Source organism: Arachis duranensis, chromosome 1 (genome assembly GCF_000817695.3).
Source record: "Arachis duranensis cultivar V14167 chromosome 1, aradu.V14167.gnm2.J7QH, whole genome shotgun sequence".
Classification (NCBI taxonomy): domain Eukaryota; kingdom Viridiplantae; phylum Streptophyta; class Magnoliopsida; order Fabales; family Fabaceae; genus Arachis; species Arachis duranensis.
The window spans coordinates 63,138,246-63,150,439 of NC_029772.3; the positions used below are offsets into that span (position 1 = coordinate 63,138,246).

The 12,194-nt window shown below is 30.4% G+C and overlaps 1 protein-coding gene across 1 annotated transcript; it reads right to left on the reverse strand.

Annotated features, from left to right (window-relative positions):
- Positions 1–211: 211 nt before the first annotated feature.
- Positions 212–4,688, reverse strand: LOC107489412 (protein DEHYDRATION-INDUCED 19 homolog 5). Its single transcript, XM_016110162.3, has 5 exons — positions 4,398–4,688; positions 1,963–2,105; positions 1,749–1,820; positions 1,423–1,637; positions 212–566 (listed from the first exon to the last, which is right to left on the reverse strand). Exons 1-5 carry the CDS (start codon positions 4,474–4,476, stop codon positions 464–466), a joined length of 612 nt encoding a protein of 203 aa, XP_015965648.1. The 5' UTR covers positions 4,477–4,688; the 3' UTR covers positions 212–463.
- Between the last annotated feature and the right edge of the window lie 7,506 nt (positions 4,689–12,194).

Below are 12,194 nucleotides of genomic sequence, written 5' to 3' on the forward strand. Positions count from 1 at the left end.
TAATTTATGTAAATTATTTTTTTAATAAAGATTAAATATGTAATTATATCTTTTTTATTCCTTTTTATCTGTTTTCATCTCATGGGAGAAGAGAAAACATTTGATTGTACGTCATTCCACTTTTTTTATTTCCTCTTAGTTTTCTTTGGTGATCCAAACGGAAGAAATTTTAAATTTTCACCCATTTTCTTTTTCTTTGTTTTCTCAAAGGGCATTAGAATGAGGCAACCCCTCCAGCCTCCAATATTTTTTTTTTAAATTTGCATCACCAAAGTGACTACTACTGTTTATACAGTTATACTGCTACGGTACTCCTACTACGCATTCCTGATCTTGTTCACCAAACTAAAATCCCAGTTATGCTGAAAAAGCATCTTCACCAAAGGTCATCTTCTTATGAAAGCAGCTTCTGCCAATTCATCATGACTTCAACGTGGATGTTGCAAATTCTACCATCACGGTCCTATAGTATGGTTGATAATACCAAACTTTGAACAAAATCAGCCCTCAGCTTTCTCTCTTGTAGATCTTGCTCATTGCCAATGCGTGGTGCATCTGTCCCTGACCTGCAAAGCCATAAAACAATATTTCAGCAGTGTATTATCGAATTCACTTTTGATGAGTAAGGCTCCAAAGCGGTCCCTTGGATTGGCTGCATGCATTAAAATAGTCCTGAGATCTCAATTGTACCAATTATGTCTCCAATATTTGCAAAAGTGCACCATGTTAGTCACTCAGCCCTTTTACCGTCAAGTGACTCATCACACTCTTAGAGACTAACGTGGTGGACTTTCACCAATCTCAAGAACCTAATAAGTGCAATTGAGATTTTGGAGATAATTTTTGGTTTAGGCAGCCAATCTTACGAACTACTGAGGCTTGAATCCACTTTTGATACTAACTACTAAGCTTACAGGGCATGATCATACTATCTTAAAATGAGAATAATTCTGATTGTTTCAATTGATTGGCTTGGGCATTTTGGTAAGCATACCATGCATGGTGCATCATGCTCCACTATGATCTTTTCTTTTTGGATGTTATCAATCATTTATGATGTTATTAATCTTTTTTAACTTGTAACAAATATTTAAATTAATCTAAATTGCTCAGGATCAGAGAAACAGGCTTGGTAAACAAAAACAAAGGCGCATAACAAAGCACATGCCTCACCATGTTGACAGTGGTAATTGTAGCGGTGTGTTTTCGAGTTTCAAGTTATGGAAATTAGCAGCACAAGGCAAAGCTAGATGCAGGCCGTCAAAGGTAGTATTCGTGGCAGCTAAGGAATGCGTGCACCTTGGCATTCCGAGTTCTGTCTACCGTGTGACACACTTACTGACTTACATGCTTTAGAAAGTTTCTCGTTTTCTCAAGTTATAGTAACTTAACACTGCTTCAAAATCCCTAAAAGGATCATACCTTTTAGCATCAGGAATGTCTAAGTCCTTCTTGCTGGAGCTGGAGTCTTCATTAGGGTGGATGTCATTAGAGCTTGGGACTGGCATGTTGCAGATAAACGGTGACAGAAGCGGATCCGGCATTGATTCTTGCTTGTTTCCCATTGCAGCCAATTTCTTGCCAAGCATAGCTGAATTACCAGACCAGAAATTATATTTCTCAGACTTCCACATCCACTATAGATCAAAATATCAAATTCAATAATGAGTTAGATGAGACATATATGCAGATAGAGGTAAAAATGTGCCAGGTTGCACTTCAAATTTTGATGAAAGTAAAAAACACACCTTTCGTGGATTTGAATGAGTGAATTGCCTGATAACATCCCTCCCTAAATTTTGATCACAGACAGGACAAACCTGAGATTGGAACATTGAATCAGTCATCATCTTTCAACCATTTAGACATATGTATTATTTCATCTTTTCTAATTTTAAGTAAAAAGGTCCATATCTGATATCCCTATCTAAAGGTTTCTAGAAGTTTCTTGATAGGTCATACCACATTTTTCAGGTCAGGACAATGCTCCTCTTCTAAATTGCTGCAGAGGACGCGAACTTGAATTTCAAAATCACAGAAAGGACATCGGAAGTGAGATTGAGGATCGTCATCTACGTCTGTATACTGGAACACTGAATAATCATCTGTTGGTTTAAAGGGATTAGTTAACAGGCTATTTCCAGCACAATAATTCCACAAAGAAATGATAGCAAGTGTCATGGCAGAAGATAGAGTAGCAAAAACAAATGAACTGCATTTGATACATTGATACAACTGCAGAAACTCAGAAATTAACAACAAATATATGAATATGATAGGGCTCATTTATGCTCTTTAGTTTCTTCTAGCGAACATGTCAAACCCAAGAAGATAGCACTAGGATAAAAAGTAGAAACTTCTTTATATGATTCAACGTCCGAGCTAAATATTTTAACCATGTCATTAAAGTACCAACCATATTACGTGTGCATAAAAAATCAGCTACCAAATACATAATGACTAATTTGATAGCTTATGTTTTATGTACACACATTGTTGTTAAAGTACTCAACATGAAACCTATTGATGTTCTTCAATCATTTGTTGTAACTTGTGTGATATTACTAAGTAATTTAGTGTTGGTTTGGATTGACATTTTTGAATAAAAAAATACTTTCTTTTAAAATTAAAGTACTTTTATTCAATTTTAAACCTATTTGGATACATCTTTGCTTTTCTTAAAAGTTAACAATACATTACTTTTAAAAAAAACAAAAGCAAAAAATGTTTTAATAAAAAAGTATCCAAATCTAAAATAGCTTTTGTCTATTAAAAATAATATTTTTTAAAAATGAAAAAAATAAGTACTTTTTTCAAAAGTCAATCCAAACTGATATGTACTCTTTACTAGAGATATAGAGTACAAAGAACTTTTAACGAAACTTCAATTGTGCTGACTTAGTCAATTTAAAATTTTTTAAACATTCTAAATAAATTAGAACTTTTATGCTCTAGCAATTCATTTGTCTAAATTAAGATCAGAAAACTTAACCACTGTTAACATCTGAAAATAATTAGTATACATAAAAACCGAAATTATTATATACACATAAAAATCACTCATCAAATCAATCATTATATATTTATTTATATATATATAATATTATTTCATATATTTTTAATATGTATTTTGTATTTTAATATATATTTTATATGAATAACTAATGTGATAATTGATTTTTTTGTGTATATATAGCCCAGTTGCTTTAAACACAATTAGTGACTCTTTCATAGTTGTGAAATGCATACAATCATAGCCATTCAAAAAAATGGACAATTGTTACAAATTAGATCCATTTGAATATTTGATCATATATAACACATAAATGAAAAGTCTTCAAATTTCACATCGCATGAAGAATTAATTCTAGCAACTATGACATATTGTATAGTAATTTTTAAGCACATTAAGAAATCTTCAATCATACTAATATGTTCATTTGCATGCATAGCATGTTAGATCCCTCTTCCACAATGCCGTCTTTAGAAGCCATGCCGACATTTATAGCATGCACAAACCCCACAGCTGGATTCTTCTATTCTTCTTCTTCTTCTCATATTTTAACATTTCTTTTATTAATATTCCTACTATCACGATGATTATCCATTTTGCTAAGGACCAATTTTTCTCTAAAGTGGAGACTCAACTGTAATTGCTTTTATGAAAAATTAATCAAAAATGCTATTTGTACACTAAAATCAATCACTAATGTATTTGTGTATAAATACATGTGTAGTTTAATTTATTTTTAATGTGTATTTATATTTCAATATGTATTTTATACTGGTAGCTGACTTTAGTAGGCTGATTTTGGTATACATGTAGCATCACTCAAAATTAATAGTTAAAAATCATTAGATGATATTTCATTAAATTGTTATTTAATAATTTTTATCTATCAACTTCGCATTAATATAACCACATATGAGTTTTTACATTTCTTTAATTAACCGTTAGCAAAATAACAAACATTAAGATGATATTTCTTTAAATTGTAGTGGCAGACTCTCGTATGTTTTAATATTTTGTGCCTCTCTCCTTCACCCTCCAGATATGTTGCAACAATAATGAATGCCTAAAAATATTCTTGTAATGATAGTTGCAGGTTGCTTGTGAATAGAAGAAAAATGACAACTTTAAAATCAAATGTGATAAATTTAAAGTCAGAACATCCAAAATCACTTGTAACAAAAAAACGGAAGTTCATATCAAAACGTGTGAAACACACCCAACAAGATACAAAAATTGCAGGATTTTAATTAAAAAAAAAGTTAAACTCAATAGAATAGAAAAATATACTTGAAACAAAATTACAAGGAAAAGGTGCTCAAACAAAACAACATATGGGAATAGCATGTTAAGAAAATAAAAAAGAAATAAAAAAAGAGAAGAGTACCAGAATGAAGCCTTGAAGCTTGGACCCTAGAAAGGTGCTTAGCAGAATGATGAACACTAGACCTGAGATCAAAATCCATGATGCTCCAACTCCTCCCTTTCTAAATGAATGAATCTTAAGATGGTGGTTGTGGCAGTGATCAAGGTCAAACGAGAGGTAAAGGCTTATACAGTAATTGAAGTCTCAATTGAAAAGAAAAGAGAGGTAAGAAAGAAGAAAAAGAGAACTTTACTTTCTCTCAAGTGATGAAGAAGAGGAGAATGAATGGTAAAGAGTTTGTGTCGAGAGGTTGTGATGTGTTTGCAACTTTGCTTAGTCATATAGTCGGTTGTATTTTTTTTTGGTGTCTATATAGTCGGTTGTATGACACACTGTTAAAATGCTTTTTCGAAGCAAAAAAGATTAACCATCGTGATTGACACTTGCATTTTTTTATTTATTTTTGTTCCCAACTAAATTATTGCTCATAATTTAATAATACCAACAAAAACAATACGTTGGCAATACACAAGAAAACAAGATACGCTTCACCCAAATATTTAAGTTTATTCAAAAAATTTTTAGTTTGTATTACATGTATTTTAACAGTTAAATTTTTAAAAATTTAAAATTAAGTTAACAACAATTTTATAAAAATAATTTTTAATATAAATAGATCAGATACAAATTGTGTATATAGTTTAGTTTTTGTAAATCAGAGTTGAATTCAATTTAATTATACTACAATTGATTTTAATTAAAATAAGTTTGTTTTAACGTGATTAATGTTACTTTGATTCAAAAGTAATTATAATTAATAAAATATTATTTAAATAACAATGACCAAAATTATTTTTAGATGTAAAATTATAAAAAAATAAAGATTAGATTAAATTTTTAATATTATTATTTTAACAATTTTTAATTACAAAATTTTAAATTAGAATATATTATTATATAAAATATTATTTTAAATATTATATATATATTATAATAGGATACATTTCAGGTTCTCTAGTGTACTTTATTGGAGTACTGGTATACGAAACGATAGTTTAAAAAAACTTGTCTGCACCTCAAGTTGGCAATAACAATTGTATCCTTGAGATAAGAAAGAAAAAGACTATGAAGGGTGGTTGAAGGATGAGAGAATATAAAGATAACAGAGTTGAGCTATTTTTACAGGTGGTATATGCAAGTTGACTTTAGTTAAACATTTTTACTAAGTTTAATTAAGTTAATTTAACGTAACAAAAATTAATTATAACTAATATTATTTTAAATTTTTGTTGTTTAACTTAGTTGAACTTTGTTTTTAAAAAAATTTAGATGTGTTATATTACTCATGATAAAATATTATAATCTAAAAAATATAATTAAAAAAATATTTATTTTATGTTCTTAAAACACATATTAATTAAGATTATAAAATTAAAATTTTTAAATTAAAAATATAAAAATTTAACTTTTTATTGCATTTATTTTATATTTATTAAATAAAAATTTTTAAAATTTTTTACTAATAATAAATTTATCGTGTGTCTTTATAACACGTATTAACTAAACCCATAAATAAAATATATTATTTTAGTATGTCTAACTTAGTAACTCCACTTCCTTTTTCACGTCATTCTCTATTTCTAATAATTTTATATTTTTTTCATAATTTTTGAAATTAAAATTATTTGACATCCTTTTTTCTTACAATCAATATTTTTCAAAAAAAATATTATTAATGCTCTGAATTTGTTCTACTTATAGTCTCTTAGATATTAGAACTAATATTTATTTTTCTCAATAAATACTATTTCTATTTTAAATTCATGCTAGTAGAATCACTAAATTTTATAATTATTAATATTCATTCTATTATATTTATTTTTCAAATTTCTTACAGAAATACACAAAAATAAATATTTTTTTTGTTCTTAATTACCGTATATTACAACAACATCACAAACAATGTTATACTTAAATATTAATATTTTTACCTCTCAAAAAAATAATTTAACTGCCTACTTCTTTTCTAATTTTGGTGTACTTCGACAAAAAAGTATAAACTAAGAACATTAGTTGATCAATTAAATGACTCTTTTAAAAAAAATATTCTCAAACTAATAATATATTTTATTGATCTCAACTTAGTTCGTAAAATAATTTTATTCTTATATCATATTTATAAATTTTTACTATGATATAATAATTAATAATATATACCTGATGACTATCATAAACTATCTTACTGTTATCAGTAATATTTTTTTTGTTGGTATTAAAATAAATAATTAATTTAAAAAAATGTTTTCAATTCTTTTTTCTTTGTATGGGCCAAAAAATGCATTCTCAATCGATAATGTTATTGGCTGGTTCACCCATTTAAAGCCACACATGCACATTATGCTAATCTATCGTACAAAAGACTGCAGTAAATAGTGGCATGCTTACCTCTACAAAACCTGCTACATTACGCTGTTGTTGCAACTCTTCCATGCAACTCTTTTTGTGCATATCCACATAATGCATATTCCCTTATATCTGAACCGATTATTCTTTTATATTAAATCTAAATGACTTTAAATCATGACATTTCAAACTTCCAGAAAAGAACAGGAGTATACTTGAAATGCTTCCATTATAATAAATTATACATAATTGATAATATCTAATAATTATAAACTATAATAATAAGAGACAAACAAGTTTATAAAATTAAACAAAAATATAAGTATAATACTAATTTAATTGCAGAAGTATTAAGATTTGATCTACTTGATAAGATTTGATCTGTGCATAAAATTTAATTTCGAATAGAGTCTCGAACAATGTTCATTTCTAAAGAAGAGGTACCAGATAAATTTGGGAATAGGCTATCACCAATTTGATTATCATCGTCATTTTCAATAATATTTTCATTTTCATACCGTGTGAACTCAAAATCTGTTTCAAAATTTCGTTAAATAAAATTATCAATAGTCATTGTTGCACTAACTATTTGAACTTGAGTTTCCATTTTGAACTTCGGCATACGACGCAAAGTTACAAATCTATTCTTCCACAAACCAAAAGTTTTTTTAATTGTGCACCATAGACTTGAGTGATAATAATTAATCACTTCATTACCATTTGCAAATCCAGATGAATGCCTAAAATCTAAAAGATGATAGTATTTACATCTACATAGACCAATATACCTACTTGGTGTTGGATATCCTAAATTTACCAAATAATATTTACCTAAAAAAAAATATTTTTTGTCATATCAATAATAAATCTAAAAAAATATAAATATTTCATAATTATGAGAAAATATTATACCTGTGGGAGGATTTAAAATGTTCATTTAGAAATTGCTTCTTCAAAATCACGAGCATCATGAGCTGTGCCTTCCCGTCCTAGTAATGCAAATATAAAACACATATTCTAATCATACACTGTCATCACATTTTGTGTTGAAAATCTTTTCCTTTTAATGAATTTGGCTTGTTCAGTTTGGCTAACCACACATAGAATCTGAGTATCATCAATGACTCCTATAGCATTCTTAAAAAATGGCCAATATCATTGATCATTTTGTATTTTGGTTTGAATTTTTCAAAATATAAGATCTAATGACTTTTATGTATTTGAATGATAACCTCAAACAAGTATTTAAAATGCCTACTCACTATTTTTTTCAGAATGTTAAAATCTTTTTTGTATCATTCTATTGTCAATCCTTTGACCAACCATATTTAAGAACGTTCCAACCATTTCTTAGACTTTCATTCGTTTAGTGCTCTTTAAATTATGTTCAACGAACTCTGCATACAACTAAATAAAAATATGTTTTTTCATTCGAAATATTTTATAACATCGAATAGGATGACCTTTTAAAATTTCTTGAACCCATGAATCTAGTTTATTCATTATTTTTACGTGGTTCTTTGCAAATATACTTAACTGCATATTCATCAATCAATATGCACACTTCTTCAGCTTCTATTAGATCATATTTTATTATGGAAAGTAATTTAGCTTCATCATTGCATTCTTCTTCATTCCAGTTTTTCATTAATTCTAATTTTAAATCTGAACCTATACAATATATATTACAATATAATTAAAAATTCAAATGTTCATTTAGAAATAAATTGACAACTAAATTTACTAGCAATATATGATAAAAGATAAATAAAAGTAGTTCAAGACATATATCATATATTAATATATAATCACACTAGGGATGTTACATGATAAACATGTCCAAAAATAATATATTAGCTAACACCAAAAGTAGTTCTCAGACAAATATTAATACCAAATGTTAATAATTTAACCTAAATGAAAAATACAAGCACAACCTAAACTTTGGTGAAATACTCTATTGATTCAACTAACTAATTCTTTGCATGGTTAGTTGCATAGTCTTTGCATAGTCTCTCTTCATAGTCTTTTAAAGCCACAACCATTTTCTGTGCTTGTCTTTGCATCAATAGTTGACAACGCCGAAAATGCCAATCAGGATTACTAGTAATAGCTTTCATCTTTTGAATCTCAGCTTTTATCTTTTGAATCTCAGCCTTCACATCACCGATATATGATCCTAGTTGTAATACCCCGTTACCCTAAACCTTACCTCTAGCCGTAAAGCAAAGGATAATAAAGTGCCACGATAGTTTTAAAGTTTATAATATATAATATGTGTCCAAGAATTTATAAAACTAGAAACCCGATAAAGGAATAAAGTTCAAAATTTGCATAAAGCGGAATTACAAAACGCAAAGTGTTTAGACATGATAATTAAAAGCGTAAAGACACGAGATACAATATGAGACTTAATATGATAATAGTCAAGATAGGTATTTATATAAGTATGATAAACATAGAGTACTAGTTACGACCTGCAGAGTTTAGGCCGACTAGTCATATACAGACATAGCAGAGATTTTGAGTTAAAATAGCTTATACAACTTAATCTCTCAAAATAAGTCTTTAGGGCAACAAAGTATAATAACAAAAGTGAGAGAGCTACAACATAATAACCAAAATACAAGATAATAAAAGATCCCCCGCTCTGTCACCATCAGTAAACTCACCGAGGTGGGTTGCGACCTGCATCTGAAAAACAACAACAACATATGGTATGAGAACCGGAGGTTCTCAGTATGGTAACAGTGCCCAATATGTAAGATATAAGGTTCTTGGATGCCAAAGATAATCCTAGAACTTCACATCGAAAACAAATATTCAAGCTTAATGAAAAATAAATAACTTAAACTATAAACCATAAATAGGGATATCTAAACTTAGGGAATTTTTAACTAATACTAAACACGCCGTTGTATCCCACAGCCTTCGCCAACCTAACCTCTGTGCGATCCCGTTGCCACTTCCCCCTGATCCTGCTTAACACCAATAAAATACATTTAGTGCAATCAAGTAAAACACAAATAGTGTTCATGTATAACAGATAACTCAATTAGCATTTAGACATATTAATCAAATAGGCATAACTCAAGTAATCAAAGCAAACAAGCAGATAGAAGATGCCTATGATGAATGCCTACCCTATTTGGCTCATGATATCTGACGTTAGGATTTTTGCCAGTAAAGAATATCATAAAAACAGTCGCGTTGTAGATATAGTCTCTAAACCGACAAAAATCCCTTCGTACAAACGTTTTGGTTGTCACAAGTAACAAACCCCTTAAAATTGATAACCGAGTATTCAAATCTCGGGTCGTCTTCTCAAGGAATTGCAGGGAGGTATGTTCTTATTATTGGTTATGGAGATTGTAAATTTGGGGGTTTGAGAAAGTAGTGGTAGGGTTTTTAGAAATTAAGGGAGCAGTATGTTGAATGGCAAGTAACATAAAATAATAATAATAAAATCTCTTGGCAAGGTATGGAGAACTGGAGGTCCTATCCTAGTTATCCTTATCAATTGTGATGAGAATTGGATTCTTCCCCCACCTTATTAACCTCTAACTATGAAGGTAAGTTAAGTGGACAAATTAATTCCAATTTTCAATCAACAATGAGTTTGATAACTCAAGAGTTACCAATTATTTAACCAAGGCCAAAAGGGGAAAAACTAAATCTACTAGAATAACAATATCCTCAGATTAGGAATAATGAAAAGGAACAATCATAAACTAAAATACCTCAAGTATCATTAAATAAGAAAATCATCATGAAAGTGGCATAGGCCAAATAGGCAACATAACTAATACAAGCAAGCATTCAAGTGTCTGAAAATAAGAAATAAACATAAAGTAAAAGAACGTTGAACCTGGGATTGAGAGTCACTCTTAAAACTAAGAGAAATCCTAAATCCTAATCCTAAGAGAGAGAGAGGAGAGAACCTCTCTCTCTAAAACTACATCTAAAACATGAGAAGTGAATTATGAGTGCATTATTATGAATACATGCATTCCCCCACTTTATAGCCTCTAATCTGTGTGTTCTGGGCTGAAAACTGGGTCAAAAGCAGCCCAAAAGTCACTTCCAGCACTTTTTGGTCCGTACAGGTCACAGAAAAGTGACGCGGCCGCATGGCTCACGCGACCGCGCGGGTTGCTTTCCTGCCAGGTCAAGCGTCCGCGTGACTCACACGTTCGCGTCGCCTGGTATCGAGGCAGCTATGGTAAATTATATATCAAATCGAAGCCCCGGACGTTAGCTTTCTAACGCAACTAGAACCGCGTCGTTTGGACCTCTGTAGCTAAAGTTATAGCCGTTTGAGTGCAAAGAGGTCAGGCTGGACAGCTTTAGCAGTTTCTCCAACTTCTTGTATTCTTTCCACTTTTGCATGCTTCCTTTCCATCCTCTGAGTCATTCCTGCCTTGTAATCTCTGAAATAACTTAACACACATATCAAGGCATCTAATGGTAATAAGAGAGGATTAAACATAGGGAATTTAAGGCCAAAGAAGCATGTTTTCAATCAAAGCACATAATTAGGAAGGGAAATGTAAAACTATGCAAATAGTATGAATAAGTGGGTAAAGAGTTGATGAAAACCACTCAATTGAGCACAAGATAAACCATAAAATAGTAGTTTATCAATATCATCACTTGTCGGTTCAAAATGTCAACCCGACACATCCCCGGGATGTCGCCTTTCTTCCACGACTAGGGTTGTAGTGCCCTGCTCACTATTTTCTAGTGCCCAACACTTTATCTTGCACCCCGTGAGTTTTAGTGCCTAGTGTTAGAAACAAGAGACTAAACTGGAGAAAGGATGGTATATTATTGAGTGTATTCAAGTTGTCTATTCAAGTTGTCTAAAATGATACAATATAAAAGGGTATTTATAGGTTCTACGAAAATCGTAATAATAAAGGCGTAATCTCCTATAATAAATATTTAGATATACTAAATAATACTAATTGATCCTTATTGATCCTAATTATATTCTAACATCCCCCTTCAAACTCAAGTGACAACTTGAGTTACTCAAGTGACAACTTGAGTTACTCAAGTGACAACTTGACTTTGAAACTTATTTAAAACAACGAAATAAAGAGAAAAAACTGCATAAACTGATAAAACGGGTGCAGACAAAATTGCCAGAAAGAAGTGCAGACGAAACTGTCGCTAGTCTGAAGGAAGTGCAGACGGAACTGCCGGAAAGAAACGCAGCCGGAACTACCACAAGAAAACACAGACAAAACGCAGACGGAACTACCACGAGAGAACGCAGACGGAACTGCCACGAAAGAACGCAGACGAAACTGCCGAAAGAGAGCGAAAACTATATGATTTCTTCATGAGAATAGGTAAGCAACGGATGACAATGGTGTTTGATCATTCGAGTCGAAAAAACATAAGACAGAG

Bases quoted from the DNA above. Each gene is read 5' to 3' on its own strand.
- LOC107489412 (XM_016110162.3), bottom strand. From the start codon at position 4,476: ATGGATTTTGATCTCAGGTCTAGTGTTCATCATTCTGCTAAGCACCTT. The intron at 2,106-4,397 runs GTACTCTTCTCT...TTAAACCAACAG, and splicing joins AGCTTCAAGGCTTCATTCTG to ATGATTATTCAGTGTTCCAG. The intron at 1,821-1,962 runs GTATGACCTATC...TTCCAATCTCAG, and splicing joins GTCCTGACCTGAAAAATGTG to GTTTGTCCTGTCTGTGATCA.